At 44.7% G+C, this 21592-nt stretch overlaps 1 protein-coding gene across 4 annotated transcripts; it reads left to right on the top strand.

Moving 5' to 3' along the window:
- Positions 1 to 1268: 1268 nt before the first annotated feature.
- epn2 (epsin 2) lies at positions 1269 to 21420 on the top strand. Of its 4 annotated transcripts, none has more exons than XM_030407545.1 (10): positions 1269 to 1492; positions 9589 to 10344; positions 11355 to 11509; positions 15014 to 15126; positions 15768 to 15872; positions 16343 to 16493; positions 16994 to 17146; positions 17451 to 17543; positions 19017 to 19244; positions 19989 to 21420. In XM_030407545.1, the coding sequence occupies exons 2-10, from the start codon at positions 9914 to 9916 to the stop codon at positions 20339 to 20341; spliced, it is 1782 nt and encodes a 593-aa protein (XP_030263405.1). In that variant the 5' UTR covers positions 1269 to 1492; positions 9589 to 9913; the 3' UTR covers positions 20342 to 21420. The 4 variants fall into 4 exon arrangements, with proteins under 4 accessions (XP_030263405.1, XP_030263407.1, XP_030263404.1 ...); XM_030407547.1 differs by having other exon boundaries at positions 1271 to 1492; positions 17451 to 17480; positions 19986 to 21420; XM_030407544.1 differs by having other exon boundaries at positions 1271 to 1492; positions 19986 to 21420.
- The last annotated feature ends 172 nt before the right edge of the window (positions 21421 to 21592 follow it).

The following is a 21592-nucleotide window of genomic DNA, read 5'->3' as shown; positions in this document are numbered from 1 at the left end:
TTTTTTTAATCGTTTTAAAGAGTTGTTAATAATCAGTGATCGTGTGCCAGAACCCTCACTTTTCCTTTTTCCACGAAAGCACATTGGCAGATTGTCAAAATCTCATTAACTTCTCGCTGAGAGCGCAATAACATCACGTAATTGCTTTTTTTTTTTTTTTTGCACCCCTGACTGGCAAATGTCAGCTCCTGTCTTTTTTTTTTTTGAGCAATAAAAACCAACGAGGGCTGATAACAGACAGGTATTGTTTAAACAGCCAGCTGGCAACCGGGACCTCCAGAGTCTACCCTTCTTCCTCTTTTCTCTCACACAGATACCGTTTTTTTTATCTTCTCTTTGGCTCGTCCCGCGCTCTCCGAACAGAGAGGAAAGGATAAAAGGAGAACAAGGACCGAAATAACTTGTCACCGCCAGCCAACAGTATACAGGCGGCCAAACGAGGCCTTACAGTTGGCTGTCTAGGTGGTGGCGACCCGGCGTGACACGTAAACAAACAGCCACATTTTGATCCCTGCTTCTATTACATGTGGACGTCTATTCATAGCTCACTGTACACTTTTTTTTTCTCCCAGGCAACCTCTTCATGTCTATTCATAGAGCCTCATTTAAATAAAGCAAGTGTGTGAGGACTGTGACGGCTACACACACACACACACACACACACACACACACACAGAGGGAGACAGCGGGGAAGTCTCCGAGTGATGGAATGCTGTCCTGCAGTGACACACCTGTAACACACACACACACACAAGCGACACACACATCAGGCCCTTCTGCATCGACAGATCATGAGTCGCCTGCCTGCTGCTGATAGGCCAGGACTTTCTGTAAGAAAAGGAAGGGAAGGAATTGCACAAGTAGTTTCCCCCTCGGGAGAACCTGATTTACCTGAGAGGTCTGTTCAGTCACTTAGCAGCTTTCAAAAAAACAGAAAGGAAAAGAAAAGAAAAGAAAAGACAGACAGGAAGTGTGTTTTTAAAAGCAGAATCCTCCTCAGATTTGTAGAAACCCTCAAGTGCCACACAGTGATGGCCCTCTCTCTGTTTTGAATGCCCTTATGAGAACTAGGATGAAAACATTATGAATCAGCATGATGGTGACTCTGTGTGGTACCGCTGCTGTAGCTTGTGACTAGCTTGGTGACATTGACTGTTAGTTTTTCTTTTTCAGCAGGGACTGAAGGGGCTCTCTGTGCCCCCCTGGCAAGGCTCAAGCCAAGCCGCCTTGGTCACACCCTTCCCTTCCCAGCCCCCCCTCCCTCTCCTCCCACTCTGCCCGCCATGTTCTGGAGGAGGAGATACGTGTAGCCTGGCTTTAGCTGGGCTTAGCATTAGCAACACATAGCTTGGCGGAGGCGCAACAAGCACCCCGAACGCCGAAATAAGTACCGTATCTCGGTTTTTCCCTCGGAATTCGGGGAAAACGCGTTTATGGGTTTACACCCCCGGACTAACAGTAACTTATAACCCGACGCAGCACGAAAGATGTGGTGAGTTAACGTCCGCTTTCGAGACAGGCGAGTTGTTTTTTTTTTTCTTTCCCAGGGTGTCCTGTAATCCAGCTCGCTCTGGTGATGTCTCCACCGAGCACCCGTCTCGGCTCGACTAGCTAGGGGGGATTGCTAGCTAGCTTAGCGTGCTAGCTGGTTGTCTTAGCACAGAAAAATACGCTCTGGAGTTGGCCGGAATGGTTGTGTATCTAATGTTCGGTGTACAGCCGACTGTTAATTCAATACACGGTGAAGTTCGTTGTACATATTAGACGCGAGTGTTTAGCTGAAGCACCGCTGGGAGGGGAGCCGTGGCTGGCTAATGTAACCCAAGCGTTGCTAGCTTTGATCCAACTTTTTTTCAAACGCCAAGTTTGATCACGTATTAGAAATTAACGTTGGTCAGCCGTTGGAGCACAGGCATCAACGTTGTTGGCGAAACGGAGCGGCAAATAACATGTAATCATACAAACTTTACCAGGGTTAAGCACTTTTCTAACCAGGCAAATTGACTAACTAAACCAGGGTAAGCAAGTTAACGCTGCTCGCTAGCTTATATTGCTAGCTAACGACAACTACTTGTCGCAAGTTTGCCCCGAACTTGCTAACGTTAGCGGTAACCATCAAGTAGCGAGTCGGCTGAGTTATTCCACCCGATCTATTAAAGTGACGTTACGCAAACTGTTTCGCAATAGAATAGGTCTTTAAACGCAACGCAAATGTTTGGAAATGTGTCAAGAGGCGCTTTACCCAGCACAAAAGTAATGTTAGCTTAAGCTACTTTAGCTCCTGTGCTATCAATCACATCAGTTCAAGGAAACGCAGTGATTTTTTTTTGTATTGTTGTTAAAAGAGCGGCTTCATTCTTTTTGAATCCCACCCCAATGCTCATGGTATTAAGGGGATTACTTTTAATCTAGATCATTCATATGTAAGTCTTCAGGAAAATACTTGACATCCACATACTTATTGAGATTTTGGGGGAAATTATTTTCGGTGTGGGCGCTGTCTGTCTGTGTACTCGCTCAGTTCACAATCGGCTAACCCTGCTGCTGTAAGCAGGCGGGCACACAATCTTTAGCTGAAAGACGCTTGACAGCGGCAGGGTTTATTTTATTGAACGCTGCATAATTGGAGATGCTGGTGTTCCGGCTTTTTTTTAAATGCATATATATCCAGAGCCGCTCTGAGCCCGCAGAAACGTGGTCTGAGAGAGGGGCAGGGCTTTGTCTATTGTCAGGATGATCAGTCAGTCACAGTGGGTGACAGATGCATCATCACCGTCCTCCTCCCTTCCCTGACTTGGCTTTGTCTAGCAGGCCAGGGGGAGGACAATAGGTGGGGTGACATGCCGATCAGAAGGTGGCCTCCCCTCCTATCTTTGCCACCCTCCTCCAGGCTCGATGCTCACCGTACCTCACATAAATCTGCAGTCACTCCAGGGCTTTCCGAACACGTGTCTCGGTTTTGATTTTTCTTGGGGTTAGACTTGATGCGATTGTTTGTTTGGCTTGTTGGAACTTAATCCTTCAGCAGCTGAGTGGTTGAGGGATTAATTACTGGTGTGTGTTGTTTGCGAGCTGAAACAGAGCAATGGATGGCGAAGGAACCTGCTGGATAACTAGATGTCACACTGTTGCACACTCCCCCCGCTGTCGCTTCTTTAGCAGACACAAAGATGCTCGCGCGCGCACACACACACACAGGCACCCGGTTGCGCAAGCTTTGGTTTCTATCTCCAGATCAGCTTTACTCTTGCTGTGTGGGCCTGGCAAGGTAGACCTGTTCTCGGTGTACTGCCTCTCAAGCCTTAATGCTAATCACGGTTTACCTAGGTTTTGCCAAGACACACCCAGTCGCTGTGCATGCACACACAGGACACAGGATACGTTTCGCTCGTGGCCTTCTTGCATCGTACTGGTCATTAATATAAAATTTTCACTTACTTAATGATTGACATTATCTTCATATTTGATCTCTGTTGCAAGTATGTGTAGGTGGACACATTATACAAAGGTTAGACTAGGGGAAACTTGATATCTTTTAGAGACTCTTACATGACTAGTTGTATAGTTTTTGACACTTTGATATCAGCAAATGAAACTATCATTTGTGTGCTCTGCAATTGACGATTGTCTGCGTTCACCGTGCTGTGAGGTTCAAGTGTTTTAACCAAGTGCAGCAGGGAATTCTTTTGTAGCAAACAAACGGGATCGGAAGGTGACCGAGCACCTATATTGTGGATGGGACTCATTGAAATATACAGAGATCAGTGTCAGTAATAATCTGGCAGATTGGTTCTTGATGTCCAAGGTTCTAGATACCTCTGCCAAAGGATGTGATACACATTTCAGTTAGAACATTTCACCTGTTGAGTGCAGTACACAAGACAGACATGTGGCCTATCTGTGCTGTGCATTATACTCTTAAAATATTTTTTACATTCTTTTATACACTTTATAATATGGAGCAAGTGACTTGCTGCTAGACGGTTTGCACTTAAATGCAGATTCTTTTAAAATCATATCTAAAATGTGAACATCAAATGGTAAATGGGTTACTTTTTTGCTAAAAGCCAGTCCATGCCAGCCACTGATCAGACAGCATCATCAGTTAGTTGTCCCCAGTGTTATTTGCTTAAAACAGGACTCCGCTGCAAGAGCATATTAGAATTTTCTTATTGTACATGTAATGGTGCACACCGCTGCGCTGTCCTCGTTCACCGTTGAGGAGATGTGGTCAGTGTTTGCTATGACATTTATTAACGAGGTTCCTTACCTTCTTTTACCCGTTCAAACTCTGGCTCACTTTGGACTCAGCCCAACTTCCAGCAACAACAGATACACATGTGGCCTGTTGTGTATTTGCCGAGAGCTATCCTTTTTCTGCTCACTCTGCAGTTCTGTCCATCTCTAAGCATTAATAATCAGGAATGTTTGCATGAGTTTGACGGCTTGATGGTGGAAAAGACAGCTGAATAAATAAACATAGCTCATATTACATAGGCAATGATGAAGATAATATATAATCTTGCATGTAATCCAGTGTAAATTCAAAATTGCTTGAAGGCAGCATTTATGGCTAAATATTTGCAGGTAAATTCATCTCTATTCCCTCATATTAGGGATGAGGGTTGGGCGATGTCAGCGGAATTGGCATATGCCGATGTCTACATCAAACAACATGATAGATGATGACTTCGTTGTTAATGAAATTGAGGCAGTGTGTCAGTGTTGTCGTAAGGCAGCAGTTGCTTAATAGCTCACCACTGTGGCCGCCGCTGTTTCCCACCATTGCTCTGACATGAATCTCCAACTGTCTCACCCTGCAGAGGAAACTCTCCCAACACCACCGACATACCTCCCTGTGCCAGGTTTAAAAGCATCCTCGTGTTCGGACCACGTTTCCATAACTTCCGCCTCATATGCATGAAACAACGTCGGTCAACTAGCTAAGGAAGCTAAGCTAAGAAAACTGTGTATGCTAAATGGCATGGCTGATCGAAACAGTGGCCCGGGGGAAAAGAAACAGTGCCTAGGGGCCTCCTAACTGATCTTGTCTGATAAGAAAAGGATAATACAGGACATGGAGGCGTTATGTTAGTGCACTGAGCAGCAACATACTTCTTTTGATTTCCTCAACTCTTACCCTATGGCAACTCTGAGGGGACTTGCTACTTAATTGTGCTCTCTGGTGGGGATTCATCACAATCACAATGTTGCGATGGCCAGGGATTAGTGGTCGATGGCATCAGCCCTATTAGAGATGCCAGTTTCGGCTAATTTAGCTTACGATAGCCTGACAACCATTAACTAGTAAAAAAAAAAACAGGTTACTTTTCTAAAAAAAAAAGCGAAAGCACTTTACGCTATGTCTGACACTGTATTAAGTCAGTGAGCTTTGGCATCTCTGAGTAAACTAATCGACAAGATTGTCTGATATTTGTCTGATGGAGAAGGCTCAGACTGAGGAGCACACTGGACTGTATCAACACAGACAAAGTGAAGGGTATTTGTGATGTAGCTGTTTGCGAGAGATTACCTAGCCTGTCTCCCATGGCTAGCTGGCCTTTTGCTCATCCTTCTTCTCCTCAAAGTGTTTTGTCAATGCGTTTATTCATAGTATTCAGTGGCCTGACACACTCGGGCAAGACAAGGTGTCTTTGAATCCCTCACCCCCTATAAAACAGATGAACCGTAGATTATCTCCAGTGGTTCACTGACAACAAAATAGTGTGTGATATTGGGACAACAATCCAGATTTAGGAATACTAGTTGAATTACAAAAAGTGCGATTATAAATGGGGTAAAAGGGCTGGACTGGATATGTTTCCATCAACCTTGATGTGTGTCAGTCAGATACAGACAGGCAGAGAGAGGAGGAGACTGAAAGAGTGGTAGCAGATACTAGGTGTGCAGGAGTTCATCCACGATCCTGGACATAATGTTTTTTTTACGGTTATCCTCCTATTCTAGCAAATACAAAGCATAATGGTAGTTTGACAAGAACGACAGGCCCAGTCATTCAGACACAATGAACCTGCATTGACATGTGAAAGTGTATTTCGACAGACAGAGACACACACACACACACACACAAATCTTGTGTGCTGTCTCCTCTGGGCATTGGGGCTCGAGTGATCTAAGCACAGAAGGGCCCAAGGAAGGCGGGCCAGCGGTGTCTGTCGGTGGGGGTTGTTCCGGGGTGTGTGGAGGACGTGTGTGGGGGGGGGGGACAAGACAGACTCTCTTCTCTTCGTCCTGTCTGCTATGGGTGAATAGGTGATTATAGCAGCAGATGTGTCATTAGGTCTGAGCTGTATTCATGCGGATGCAGGGTGAGAAGAAGGGTGATGAGGGAGCGTTTTTTTTTGGGGGGGGGCGGTGGCGGGGGGTGGCATGCTCCACAGGATTCACATTTCACTGGCGTTAAGTGAATTTACGGGATGTGCCAAGTTGTTTTCTTAACCCCCCCCTGAGCACATACACTCACACCCCTCCTCGTTTCCTCAAACCCTCCCCCCCAGCTGTCTTACCATGGCATTGCTATGCAGGAGGGTTCCTGAATCAAGCGCTTAGACATGTGTAAATGTACACAACCACTTGCTACTTTGAAAATTGTTTTCAATGCAGCACTTTGCATAGACAGCTGATCACCTTTAACACTCTTCTGTTTATGAAAGCACTTTTTTGTGAGGCATGTCAAAGCACGCTTGGCACAGGGATCAGATTACTGAATAGGATAAGTCATCATGGGTCTCCAGTGGGCATGAAAAGATTTCTGCAAACTTAAAAAAAGCTGCTCTTTATAAGTAGGGACGTCAGTGATTAATTATTAATCAACGTTTACCTAATTTAACCAATTGACAATACCTTAACCGACAATCAGAGGTGGGTATGGACACGTAAAGAAGTGTTTCACAATAACAGATTGCAGATACTTGCTTTTCAAATATATCCAAATAAAACACAAATAATTGGTATGAGAAAATATAATTAATTGGAATTTAATGTACTATTTAGTTTTCAAGTAATTTCATTTAACAATTGCAAAAAGTCGTTTTACATAAACTGATATCACATTTTGGACATTTAGTCGCTTCAGTATTGATTGGATTTTGTTGCCAGTTGCTGAAAAGTGACTGACAGAAGCTCTAATTAAACTGAAGTCAATCATTTTGTTATCTAGTTGATCATTCTATTAACTTTAAGTTTTCTCTATCTTTTCTTATATCTCCTAATGTAACCGTCTCAGATTTGACATCAAGCACGGATCATGTCAGTGGTTAAAACAGTTTGCTAAGGGAAAATGTTGAACATATTTCATATATTATAAGTGATTAATTGATCATTAAGGCAGCCAACTATCGATGAAAGGAATAACTTATTTTGCATCACTGTCACAAAGAATAATAATTTAGGTTGGACGTGTTAAGTTCTCAGTTAATGTGTGTGTTCTATCGATACATTCTGGAAATGAAATGAAAGTACACCAGCCTCTGTACTAATCTGAGCTCAAACAATTGCAATATCATATTCAAGTAGAATTGGTTCGACTTTCCAAGCAGTTGGTAAACTGTCACCTAAATGGTAGAAGTGCATTTTTAAAACTTAATGCTGCTTTCTTGATATATTGTTTGCGTATGGAACTTTGATGTGTAGGTCGCACAGCTGTTTGTCTGCACACACTTTCCATTCGCGTGTTGTGTCAGTCAGGAAGTGATTAGTAGCCGAGCTGCTGATCTGTTAGAAACAGGACAGAGGAGTCATAAGTCACTCCAGTCATAATCAGACTGGAAATGGTTTATCTCCCCTGCCACCCACCAAAGAGTGGAAACACATTTTTACCTAATCATCACTCTCTCATACTAAGGCCATGGGAAAGAGCGCAGATGGAGGCTCATTGTGTTCTAAATAGATTGAGAATGATCGTTGAATTTATCTGAAATGAAATGAGCAAAACTTTGAATCCCAGCTCGGCTAAAATCAGCTATTGCCTTTGTGTCTGTTTTGATGAAATGCCCCCGTTCTCTCTGGCTACACTCCATTTGGAATTCTTTGTATTTGGTAAAGCTGCAGCCACACATTTTCTTCAGATCTCATTTGCATAACAGAAACCAACAAATAGGTCTAAAGAAGTTCTGAGGGAATAATTATTAGAGTAACTTCCCACTTCACAAAAACAAATACATGCTGACTTATCAACACAATGGATGGTGTGTACTTGTGTACATGTCTCTCCTGTCCCCGCTTGAACCTGTTGTGTCTACCTCGTGCTAAGTTAAAAGTCCTGGTTGGAGTCGCTGTGAATCACATCAGTACTGAATGCGTTCTGCATCGCCATACTGTCGTCCAGTGTCCCTGTCCCCCTGTGTTGACTGGTGTCATTCCTCGTTGACCCGGCTCCAGTTTTGATGTTTGGGCTGGTTCACCTCCTGCCAGCTTTACTGTTCCCCGAGCATTAAAAACATTCAAGCGGTCCAACGCTCCCAGGCTAGCTGCGTAAACACCACCGGCCCCCCGAAAAAGCTGCACGCCAAATTGGGCTAACAAGTAGCTATCTGAGTGCCTTTGACTGTACAGGTGGTATCGAATTAAAGGGTAACCAACTTTATAGAAGGGTTAACTCGTATATAATTCATGCCACTGGACATTTTTCCATGTGTCAAACGTCTCCACAAACAACACCTTTTGGAGCTGTTGCTATTGTTGTGATGTTTCTTAGTAACAAGATAAAAAAGCATTACGCCATTGTTGAGGTAGACTCCGTCGCAGATGAGATTTCACAGATCACAATGTGACTGGGACATGTATTATATTATCATATGAGTCACTGGTTTGCACGTTTTTAATTTGCTCTTTTAGGTTATGATTTTCATCACACGAGTCTTCTAATCCGTTCCTAGTGATCTTCTGTTTGCTATTGAGTCTTTTTGTATCATCTTTCTTTCTCGTCTTCAGCCGCCAGACGGACCTGACTGCCGTGCGATTTTTCATTTCCAACACACTGCCCTGTAATTGAGTCAGGTTACTGTAAACTCAAGTAAGATTACAGAAGTGGAAACACAATTCTTGGTCATAACTCCCTGGCCTACTATGATATAAAGGAGGCAAGCTTTCTGCAAGTGCATGGAAATTGCTTATCTAAGAATGAAAGTATGAAATCATTTGTTTTGTCTGGTTTCATAAAGGAAGGCACCACAGCTGCTCCTATAAATACAGTTTATCTCTGCGATCTTATTGTTTGCCGAGGAAATTGCAATGACACCTTCGATAAAGATGCTCGAATGAGACCCATCACTTAACCAGATGTTCTGTAGTATGTCAGCTGTTGGCTAAAGAAGGGTATGTTGAATTAAATTTTAAAAGCTTCAAATGTGATTATGTAGGGACGGGGAATTTGATATGTTGGTATTGTTGCCATGTAACAAAGTTTTAGTTGTCACAGTGCTAAAACAAAGACAATTACTCAAACGGATTACAACAAGGAGGTGTTTGATCTTTTTGTACCAGCTGCGTGAAACATTTTCACCTTTCTTCTCTCTCTTTTATTCTTCTCTTCCTTCCGCTAACCTGCTATTTGTCTGTCTGTTCTAGGTGATGGCGTGTGCTTGTGTGCGGCCTGCACTGTGTGTGTGGAGATGGTTTTAACAGACGCTGTTCTGGAGGACTCAGGAACACTGCACTGGCCTGGAGAAGCCTCATAAACAAAACGTACACACGGGCACATACACACCTGTACAGCGAGAAGAGTTACACATACACGCGCCACCGCCGTGCCTTGAGAAAGGACAAGGGTGCACGGACAACATAACGCAAGCTTCAGCTGAAGCACTCACGCATTAACACACTCTCTGTTAGCCTCTCTCGTGCGAGAGTGTACATTGTATTTCTCCCCGTCTGTCCCATCTCCTCCGCCACCATGCCAAGCTCCACCATCCGCCGGCAGATGAAGAACATGGTGAACAACTACTCTGACGCTGAGAAGAAAGTCAGGGAGGCCACCTCCAACGACCCCTGGGGCCCGTCGTCTTCCCTCATGTCCGAGATCGCCGACCTCACCTACAACGTGGTGGCCTTCAGCGAGATCATGAGCATGATCTGGAAACGGCTCAACGACCACGGCAAGAACTGGCGCCACGTCTACAAGGCGCTCACCCTGCTCGACTACCTGATCAAGACGGGCTCGGAGCGAGTGGCGCTGCAGTGCAAAGAGAACATCTTCGCCATCCAGACTCTAAAGGACTTCCAGTACATCGACAGAGACGGCAAAGACCAGGGCATCAACGTCAGGGAGAAGAGCAAGCAGCTAGTGGTCCTACTCAAAGATGAGGATCGCCTCAAAGGAGAGAGGTGAGAGTTTGCAAAATCAGATTTGAAGATACATTTTAGGAGTTAAGTTGTGTTTTTTTCTGTCTTGTGCTATTCTGTCTGTTGTACTGTACAAGGCTGTACCAATTCATTTCTTGGTTTGGGATGTGACAGTGATAGAATACACTCCCCATCTGTGACTTTACTTTTGTCCCTGCTAAGAGTCAGTGATTTGAATCATCAGATGAGGAGGTGGTTGAATAGTGGGGTCAGCTGAGACCATTTATGTTTTGATTTTTTTTTTTTTTTTTTTATTGTTGCTGCTTTTGTTTGTGCAGTTGCAAGAGACCACTACTTTATCTGAACCATCTACAACTACTACCATTACACTAATTGGGAATGTGCCAGTATTTTTATATTACCTAACTGATAGCAATTACTGTTTTCTTTAAACAAAAGACAATTACAACATCAGAGATGGGGTTTTACACTGGGTTTCCCCCTTAGATTATTATCCTGTCCCAGTGGGAGCCGGGTTACTTTTAGGACTGTACTCATTGTGTTTCTGCACCTGTTGGGTCCACAGGAAGTCATACTACTCCAGATCGCTTCTGCTGTTGTGTGATATAAGTAAAGTTACTGCAGAGTTTAAAGAAAAAAAAATAAAAATCAGTTTAACGTTGTTGAGCAGACACAACTATGTACAGGAGCTTTCTGAATAACACATTTCTAAGTTGGTAAGTAGAGTATTATCTTCAGCTTTTATGCATATTCGTTACTTGTTCATCCGTCCTTCAGTTAGATTAACATCAGAAAAAATTGTGGCACCATGTATCACTCTAATTGATTTTGCCGTGGCATTTTAGAACTGAAACCATTTGAAACCCCGATTCTCCTGTTGCTTTTGGTAACAGACTCCGTCTCACTATATTTTGTAACATGTCTCCAAAGAACAAATCTGCCTTTTCAACATGGCACTAGAGATTGTAAGAGTCTTGACTTGAATTGAGATTTTTTTGACAGTATGCTGTTTTGTCTTTTTGTCCTTCAAGGTCTCAAGCTTTGAAGACCAAGGAGCGAATGGCCCAGGTGTCCACAGGGAGCAGTCAGATGGGCTTTGGCCGAGGCTCGTCTCAGCCCAACCTCTCCACTTCCTACAGCGAAGAGTATGGCAGGTCAGAGGGCTCACCTGCCTCCTACCATGGCTGTGAGTATTGGCTTATACTACAGCGGCGCGCACACACCTGCCAGGCTCACTCCTTAAGTTAACGTGACTCAGACATATTACAGAATATTCCATTAAACTGTATTGTGTTCCAGTTGGTGTAACTTTGGCCTACATCCTGAAACATTCCCCTCCCCCTGCTCTGTGCCTGGTTTGCAGTCCCACAGTAGGACTGCATTCCTCAGAACGCACGCACGCACGCACACACACACACCAAGAAGAGGAAGCAGAGTTCACCCCCCCGCCTCTATCATCCACATGACAGAGGAATCTGCTCCTCTTTGCAGTGATACGCTCACTCCTTCAGAGACACAGCGAGGGAGAGATATAGAAACACACAGTGACACAGTGAGTGCAGCAAGAAAGATGTCGATAGTTGACGATGGCACGGATGAAGATATGTGATGTAAAGATAGAAGTAAATCGAAAACAGACATGGATAACATTCAATACAGAATAACGACTAGAGAGGAAATGTTTTGTGAATGGAGTCTGCACAGTATTACATATTTGTGCTAGTAAAATGGGTAGTGTGGTGACACTTGTTGGGCTTATTTCTTACAGATGCACTGTACTAAAAAGCTGGCAGTAACATCAGATCTATTCCTAAATGTAAGGAGACGTCAGGGGTCCTGTAAGGGAACGAGTTATTGGCACTCTTGCGTTTCTGTACTTGAATTTCTATTTCTTCTTGTTCCCATAGCTTGTTCTAAGAGAATAAGCTATTGGAGACTTGACTTAGGCGAAGAGCAGTGTTGAAATGGATCGAAAAAAAGATGGCTGGAAAGAAGGGTAGAGTCGAGAAGAACCAAAAATCCAAGTCAGGAAATGGGGTAAGGCAGAGGGGAAGAATGGAGATGCTCAAATGAAAGAAAGATCCCTGGCCTCTTTTCCTTTCATCCTCTGTCCCCCATTAGTCCTTTGTACACAGCAGGAAGGCTGCGTGTGTGTCTGTTGCCTATGTTGTTTTTGGAGCATGCATTGAGCCATATGCCCATCTTTTACTTTTCGGTCCACATTCCTGTATATACGCTATGTTCTGAGTGCATGCGGGCTGTGAAGCGGAAGCCCCAGGAGCTGAGTCATCAGTTGAGAAAACTGAAGGAGACACCGGCCAATGGGACTGAGGCTGGGCTGTGGCCGTGGGTGTTGCAAGGTGGGAATTTTTGGCATTCCATTCCAACTTTCCGAGTATTGTTGGGCAGACAGGGTGAGAATGAGCGGCCATGCTAGTGTGACTGTTAATTTAGCATATCGCCTGGTCCGCAGGAGTAGGTGGAAAGGTCTGAAATGTACTTGATCCAAGGCACTGAACATGCACCTGTGTCTTTTTGTAAATACAGGGGGTTTATTTCATTCGGTGATCGTTCATTCACTGTCTTTGGTTGTTTCTCATCTTCCTTATCAGTGCTCAGTCAAGCTCCAGCCACTCCTCACAACACTCAAGCTGTACATTTTCAGTTTAACACTTAAAGTCGGATAAGAAATTGTTTAGAGAATCTATAAAAGTTTTAAGGAACTGCCTCACTTGCCAGATCTTTAGCAGCCACATCATTTCTTTTTATCTAGAGCGACAAGAGACAGAGTGTCTGCAAATGTGGGGATAGTTAGTGGTTGACACCCCGGGATAGAAACCCTGTGCGTGATTATCACCACATAAATCTGCTACAGATGACACCAGTGGTCATCGGCCTGTTTCACTCTCTCCCAAACTCGCTGCGCTCCGAGCTTTGACTTTGTTTGGAGGGTTTTCTAAGAGGAACCTTTAGTTTAATGAGAGCCTTTTGTTTTATTTGAATCACCACAGAAAATGAAGTTGACAGGATGTAAAACAAGTGGACAAAACTACTAACGCAAACGGTAGTGGCACAAATAGTTGAAGAATGACCCAGAAAGCTGCGATGAATTGTGATTATCCTTATATGGTCCATTCCCACAGTGGTGGGCAAGAAACAACTGTGTTTTAGTTGGCTTTGAGTTTTGTTTATTTGTCCTTTTGACTGGCTACTGTCAAGTGTTGTAATGTGTGTCATTGTATTGCCAGTTTAGTCTCTCTCAGCATATGCCCTCTATTCCCTTGCAGTTGTTTTGTGGGGAGATGAGCTGCAAAGAGAGCTGGAAGAAAACGCTCCTTTTGATGGAACAATGTAATGCCATACTGCTCAAACTCATTTTGCCGGGTTACATTCTCTCTGTGTGGTACCAGTGTGCTCACTGTCTATTTAAGGCCGATATGTCGCTGATGTTGAGGCCATGGCCAAACACACCTTTTACCCCTGGTACATCTGGTCATTTTCCCTGGAGAAACACAGGCTGGAATCAAAGCTAGAGAGACGCGGGTTTGACAAGGAGCAAACAAGGCAGGAAATGAGCTATGAAGAGAGCAACAAGTCAATGAAAGGAGCCAGATCTGAGGTTGGAGAGTTGCAAGCAGATGCAGTGAATTGATGATTGTGAATATGTATGTTGTCATTTTTATGGATCATAAAACATTCAGCTGTAATGCTGCTGCCTAATCAACACATAATGGACTTAATGGCAATGGAAACATTCAATACAGATTTACCCTTAAGACATCAAACTTTTTGCATAAAGAAGAGCCATCAAAATAATGTAACATTAGATACAAGATCGTCATTAGGTGTGCGTGTGCGTATGTCGGGGAGTGGCCACTTCAGCTGCAAGCATGTCTTGACTCGTCAGGAGCAGGGATGTGGAAAAGTCAGCCAGAAGGAGAGAGGCGATGTTTCAGAACAGCATTAAATCTGACACGAGGTGTCTGAGCTTCGCCCAAAAGCCAACCAGAATATCAAACTTTTAAATGAAGCCACTTAACACACACATTTAGTGCACACACACCTTTCAACACCCACAGCTCTCACACATGCGCTAAGCTGGACTGCTGAGAAATGATGAAGCATTGTGACGTCACCGTGTCTTGTCATGACTTCCAACGGAAAGACGCAGTCACCCTTAGAGAAAAAGAATACACTCTTGGCTACCTGAATGAGTGTTTTTTGGCATGCTGACATCTTTCTCCTGGCTTTTGTGTGTGTGTGTGTGTGTGTGTGTGTGTGTGTGTTTGCCACGTGCAGCGCCTTGTGTGTTTTCTGTGCTGCCACATGGCCCGATCTAATCCAATTGAAACTGAATGGACCTGTCATCCCTTAAAGGCTTACTGGAGAAACCTCTAATCACACACACACACACACACACACACATGCTCACACACAGTATTTTCTATAGAGTGCAAATCTAATTTAATTCTCACTGTGTCATATGTATATGTATGATTGTAATTATTACATCTGGTTGATGGTTGATCAAATGGTTGGTTTTCGAGGATTAAAACAGTTGCACTACTCCACTACAGATCTACTTCCATAGCCAACGACACTGGTTTTCGGTATATTTATATTACAAGCAGTATGTGACGAAGTCCCATGTGGCAGTGATAATAACATCCGTTCTGAATGTGTCTGTTAGCCACGTCTCCCAACGCTGGTTCAGAACTGGAGCAGGCCCGACCTCAGACCAGCGGAGAGGAGGAGCTGCAGCTGCAACTGGCTCTGGCCATGAGCAGAGAGGCTGCAGAGCAGGTACGCACACCGACACAGAAACACGGCTAAGATGGTAGAGGATGACTCCACGTTCACTTGTCATTATATGTTTATACGGCGTTCCTGTACTTTGAAATTCGCAGATGATTCGCATTACATCTGTGGACAGCAGTTTATTATATTTCAAAAGATGACTTTACAGGAAGCTATGAGTAATCATGTTTTATTTCATTCTGCCACACGTCAGTACTTCTCCCTGTTTACGATCATCGTGGTAAAAATATCCTGAAACCTGAAATTGCCAATGAATCTGTTATTTTTTCCAATAGGTGACAACAAATTTCCCTGTTTGCAGGACTAAAAAAGGAATTTCTGAACAGTTAGCCAATTAAGTTCTCCCACTTAGATGAACATTCTCTGAAACGTGATTACTGCCACTTACTACAAATGTTGTGCATCTATCAGCCAAAAGCTTTTGCATATAGTTGAACATGAGGTGATTGGCAACTGAATAAGGATGTACAATTTGTGGAATTAATGGATATTTGAAAACCTCATTGAGTGACACAATACTATCCTCATGCGCTATTGTTGTATGAGCTGAAAAAGTGAATTTTAAGAATGTTTGTTGTATTTGCGCATGTGTGCTTATTTTAACTGAGCTCTGCCTGTGTGTTTAGGAGGAGCGCATACGCAGAGGGGACGACCTGAGGCTACAGATGGCTTTAGAGGAGAGTAAGAAAGGAGGTCCAGAATCAGTGAAGCTGCCGAAGAAGAAGAAAGAGGTAAAATAAGCACAAACACCGGGACCAGAGTGACTCACTTATTCTGTTATCATGACTGTGGCTCCTGAAAATATCCTCAGCTCTCCCCATCCTCGCTTTCTGCCCGACTCTGTCTGCTGCTTCAGTAGCAGTAATGAAACCACTAACTGGCAGCAGACTGCCTTGGTTACTCTTCATTATTCTGCCTGAGTAGCTGGACGACTGGAGTCTGAGGGCGCACAGAGCTGAAGTGACTGCTTCATTTTTTTAATCTAAGCACATCCTGACGTGACCACCGTCTGTATGAATAGAATTTGTGCTGTAGAGGATAATGGCTGACCAACAGATGGTCCATTACGTTTTCCCCCTCATCTATATCCTCTCAATCTTTACTCGTCACATTCTTCGCTTTTCCTCTTTTGTCTGCACCCTTCCCTCTCCTTTTTCCTGTCCTTTGGTCTTTCTAACCCACTTTCTCTGCCTCTTTCCAGCCACAGTCGTCATTGATGGATCTGATGGATGTCCCAGAGCCTGGTGCCACTGCTGACCCCTGGGGCACGGGGGCCGGGGCGGCCGGCGGAGCAACCGCCGGAGCAGCCGCCGGAGCAACCGCTGCTTCAGAAGACCCCTGGCATCCTTATGGTATACACGAATGCAGAATATACACAGTATTCACAGGACAAATTGGATGATATCTATTTGTGTGTGTGGGTCGTGTGTGTGTGTGTGTGTGTGTGTGTGTGTGTGTGTGTGTGTGTGTGCGAGCGCGTGTGCGTCGTCTCTGCTCTCCACCTGCAGCTCACAGGACTGTGACTCTTTGTTAAATAGGAATGCTGCTCCACTGGCTCAGTAGCATTACTGCACAGGGAGAAGAGAAAGGGAGGGGGGAGGATGTTAGAGGAAGATATCATGAAGGAAAGGAGTGTGGAGGGGGGGAGGAGGCCATGGGGAGTAGGATATGTAAATGTTGAAGCAGGACAGATGAGCAGTAGTTTTAGCCTGCTATCATTTTCTCCTTTTTCCTGCTCTCTTCCTCTGCCCCTCCTCTTATTCTTTTCAAAATTGGCTTTATATTATGCTTGCTTCAACCAACCCCTCCTGTCCTTTCCAACGCTGATCCCCCCCCCCCCCCCCCCCCCCAGGGACTGCCCCTAAGCCAGCAGCCCCAGTGGACCCATGGGGTGCTCCTCCTTCTGTCCCACCCATGAAGAGCAGTGATCCCTGGGCATCCAACTCCACTCCCGCCTCTGATCCCTGGAGCTCTGCAGCTGCCCGTCCTAAGACCTCCAATGCAGGTGACCATCAGGGAAAATGAGGTTGAGCTCGAGCTCTCTCTGTTACGAGAAATGAAAACGATATCTCATCAATGGCTGGCTAGTGTCTCGAAGAGTCAACAGCTGTGTCACAAGGGGCACATCTGCATGCTTTCACTTGGCTTGTTTATCATTTTTGTTTGAGTTTACCAAAATATCCATACTCATTCATACATGTGTTGTCTGTTTCCATCTGTCTTCCTGTGTGTATGTCTGTGCTGTATGTTAATGTGATTATTGTCTGTATTTCTGTGTGTGTGTGTGTGTCTGCGTTATCCCCTTCCAGGTAACTTTGACCTGTTCAATGCATCCAACGGTACGTCCAAAGAGGACTTCTCAGAATTTGACAGCCTGCGTTCTTCCTCCTCTGTCCCCACTGGTACTCACCCATGTCTTCGTCTTTCTATTGACAACGGGGTCTGTGTTGTTTTTCCTCTGTGTCTGAAATGATGCCCGTCTGCGGGGCACAGACACGCACATGTCTCGTCTTTGTATGTAAATATGACCAGACCTGAGCGAAGACACAACCCACCAGGATTATGTTTTTTTTTTTTTTTTTTTTAAACAGCTGGTGATTTTTCCATTGCAGATGCAATTTAAAATGCAGCAGTTAGATCAAACGGTGGAGAAATAGCTGCTTGCTCTGGTCTGGTCCCATATCAGTGTGGTGTAATCTGATGCGGCTTTTATGTGTTTATGGCTAAATACATTATTGGACCGGGGCCATCCTGTTCACGGAATCCCTTTTAGATCTGCTGTCATCCTTTTTGAAACATTTCATGCATCTCAATGAACATCAAATGTCCCAAAAGGTTTAATTAAAAACATTAAAGGGGCACTATGTAGTATTAGAGAAGACATTCAAACTCAGAATTGTAATATTTACAGTTTTAATTAGCAGTTAATGAAGATATTTCTCTTGTGACTAAAATGTCTTCCCCCAGAACTCTATAGTGCACCTTTAACAACTCCCTTCAGGTTGGTATGTGAGAGGGTTTCAGTGAACGGTTTGGCACAGGTCTCAAGTGTTTTTCCCCCATGTGGTTTGGCAGTCTACAGTTGTGGGAGGGTGACATTGGTGTCTTGACATTTCCTCAACACAAACACTTGCGATACCGTCAAGGGCAAGGTGAGAAGGGAACACAAACACAGGCATACAAAGTTCCCAGAAAAGGAAAAGTGTGTTGAAACAAAGCCACCTTATCAGCACAAGAAATTCAGCGCCTGTAATGAAGCAGCCCACTCCGGGACGAGTGGTAGAAATGTTGCCGTTTGAGTCAGCTGCTCTGGGGGTGTTAATACATGATAAACATATCTGATGTTATCATGAGCCCCTTTTGTTCGGCTCCGCTGCATCTCAGTTTCTGTTCAGAAAGAGCATTTCCGTCTATTGCAGTTCCGTGTGTGTGTGCGTGTGCGTGGCCGGCATGCTGGGTTCGTGCACATTCGTGTGCGAGTGTATTAATGAAGGTCTCCACTGCTGTCTGGGTTTAGCCAGGCTGTCTGCCTCTGATGTCCTCTCATAAAAGCATCTTCTGATTATTTTATTACATCAGCTCTATTTTTATTTGCCGGTGAATGTGAATGCGGGTGCTCATGTCGAGTGTGGTGCTGTGTTTTGGGTGTACTAGGGGGTTGGTGACACAGCATGAATTTAGCATATTATCATAAACTGAGGAGTTTGTTACATTTGATTGATGATGAGTGCACTTAGTTTTAACAAGTTCTACAGTTCAAGACTAGAAATATTGCCGCCTGTATTCAGCACGTCTCAGTGTTTCTTCATGTTTTTGTTCCCCCAAAGAGAAGTTAATTAAAAGTGAGTGATATACAACTGCTCTTTGTCCCCAAGGTGATGGGGGTGTAGCATCCTCTATCCCCTCCCAAGCCAGTCTGGCTAGCAGCGGCAGCCTGGATCTCTTCGACCCCCTGCCTACTTCCATGTCCACCTCAGTGAACCCGACCAGAAAGACTCCGGAGTCCTTCCTGGGTCCCAACGCTGCCCTGGTCAACCTGGACTCTCTGGTGACCAAGCCAGCCCAGCCTGCGCCAGTCGTCAACCCGTTCCTAGCTTCAGCAGGTAGAGAGACCCTTTTTTTAAAAAATAGATTTTATGTCATGTCGCATTTTCGATATGCAAGTTGTAGTTTTTCAGTCTAAATGCAGAGACAGGCTTTTTTTAAGCAGGTAAACATACTGGCAATTTGTACTGATTAGATAACAGAATTGGCTTGCCAGGAAGTGTAGTGAGTAAGCCAGGAGACATGGACACACACACACACACACACACACACGTGCAGGCCTGAACACACATAGGCAGACACACCCATCTGCACATGTTGAATCATTGACCATGCCCTGTCTATGCTATCACTGTCAGGACAGAGAGTTGAATCACACCTAACTCATTTCAGCAGTATAGTGTTGAAACAATGTTTAGGTAACTAAAATATGAACGATTATTTAATTATTTCTTTCCGTCACAATGAAAGAAACTTAATTGTCAACTATTTTGATAATCTGTTAATCTTTTCAGTCAATTTGTAAGAAAAAATGGTTTCAGCTTTTCAATAAGAAGGATCTGCTGCTCTTCTTCTTCAAACATGATAGTACATAAAGAGTTTGGGCGTTTTGGACTGTTGCCTAAAGAAGTCATTTGAAGACGTCACTTTGGGCTCTGGGAAATTGTGATTAATATTTTGTAGACTAAAGGACTAATTGTGAAAATAGCAGGCATATTAATCGTAAATGAAATTAATCTAATCACAGCACAATCCCATAACATTTCCTCTCTTCCTTCGCCCCTTCACCTGTCTTTCAGCAGGTGGCTCTGCTCCAGCAGCCCACGCCAACCCTTTCCAAGTGAGCCAGCCAGCACCCCCGACCCTCAACCAGATGCGGATCAGTCCCATGCCTGCTGGCTTCGGCACCATGCCGGAGCCGATGTCCGTCTCCTCCCTGCCCGCTCAGCCCATCACCATGGTCCCCCTGGCAGGGATGGCCCCCATGGGCCGCATGATGCCCGGAATGGGTGTCGGCGCCGGCGGAGGCGTGGGGGCGAACGCGGGGATGAGTGCGGGGATCCCGGCCTCCATGTCCATGCCGCAACCCCTGATGAGCATGCCACCCCAGGCTGGGTCGCAGCCCGCTGGAACCACCAACCCGTTCCTTTTGTGAGGGGGAGGGGGGATGACTTGACCCAGAGTAACCCCTCCTTTCTCTCTTTCTGTGCTCTCTTCCACTTTGGCTCCTTAAGAAGCTTCAAAATGAACAAGGAGATGTCTTATCCCATTTATCCCTTTATAACCAACTCAAAGCCAGGTCGTAGTCCCAGCCCGGCCTCCTCCTACCTTAACACACTCCTTTTACTTCTTCCTTCTCCGTCTCTTTCTCTCAGTGCTACAAGCTGCCTAGTCCTGTGTGTTCCATACTGATCTGACGATGATGACCGCAAAGAGTATGCATCTTTCTACAGACTTACAGAGTAGCAGTGGTGTTTACAGTTTCCCCACAGAGGCAGGACAGGACCCTGTCCTCCTCATTCACTCGCCTCCTCTCCCTTACCTCTTCCCTTAGGATTGCTCCTTTCTTCTTCTGTGGTGGAGTGACAGGGGAGTACTAACGCCAGGATCTTTATCTCTTCACTAGAGCTAATCTTTTATAAGCCCTGTCAGCTGGCGTGTGTGTGAGCGTGAGCGCACATCTCAGTACTTTTACACTGTGTCTATTCCAGTGGGTTTTACTTACACACACTGGAGTTACGGATGAGAGATGGACAGATGTGTTTATACTCTTGTGTATGTGTGTGTTACTAAGCAGGGATTTTGCACAATTTTTTTTTCTCTCTCTCTCTCTTTTTTTTTTTTTTTTTCTTTTCTGCGACTGTTGGGCTCACCGTTACACCTTAGCTAAGGGAAGGAGGCTGACCGCTAAACTCTCTCGGTACCACTCAGTCACAACTCTTTCTCGTTTGGTCACTTCCTGTCAACTTGGACCTTTTTCCCCTGACCCTCCGCATGAACGTTGACCTCGAGGGGTCATGGGATTAACAATGAACACTCATCAAAGGAGATGAACCCCTTTTGTCACAGGGGTTGAAATGACACGTAAATGCTATTTTTTGTCTGTAGGTGTACTCATGCGCAGGTGTACTGTTAACGCTCGGATACTAACAGCCACATGTCGATGTATTTGTCCCACCAGTGTGTGTTTAGAGATAAAAAGACAGGAACTGTGATGGCATCAGTATTTTGCTATCTGAACATATGGATGCAGTGAGGCATCATGGGACAGTTTTTTTTTCTTTCTTTTAGTTTCTAGGGTCAAAGGGAAGTGTGTGTGTGTGTGTGTGTGTGTGTGTGTGTGTGTGTGTGTGTGTGTGTGTGTGTGTGTGTGTGTGTGTGTGTGTGTGTGTGTGTGTGCGTGCGC

The sequence above is a fragment of the Sparus aurata genome, chromosome 23, assembly GCF_900880675.1.
Source record: "Sparus aurata chromosome 23, fSpaAur1.1, whole genome shotgun sequence".
Taxonomy (NCBI): Eukaryota; Metazoa; Chordata; class Actinopteri; order Spariformes; family Sparidae; genus Sparus; species Sparus aurata.
The sequence above is the reverse complement of the archived record's forward strand: the minus strand, read 5'-3'. Positions and strand labels throughout refer to the sequence as shown.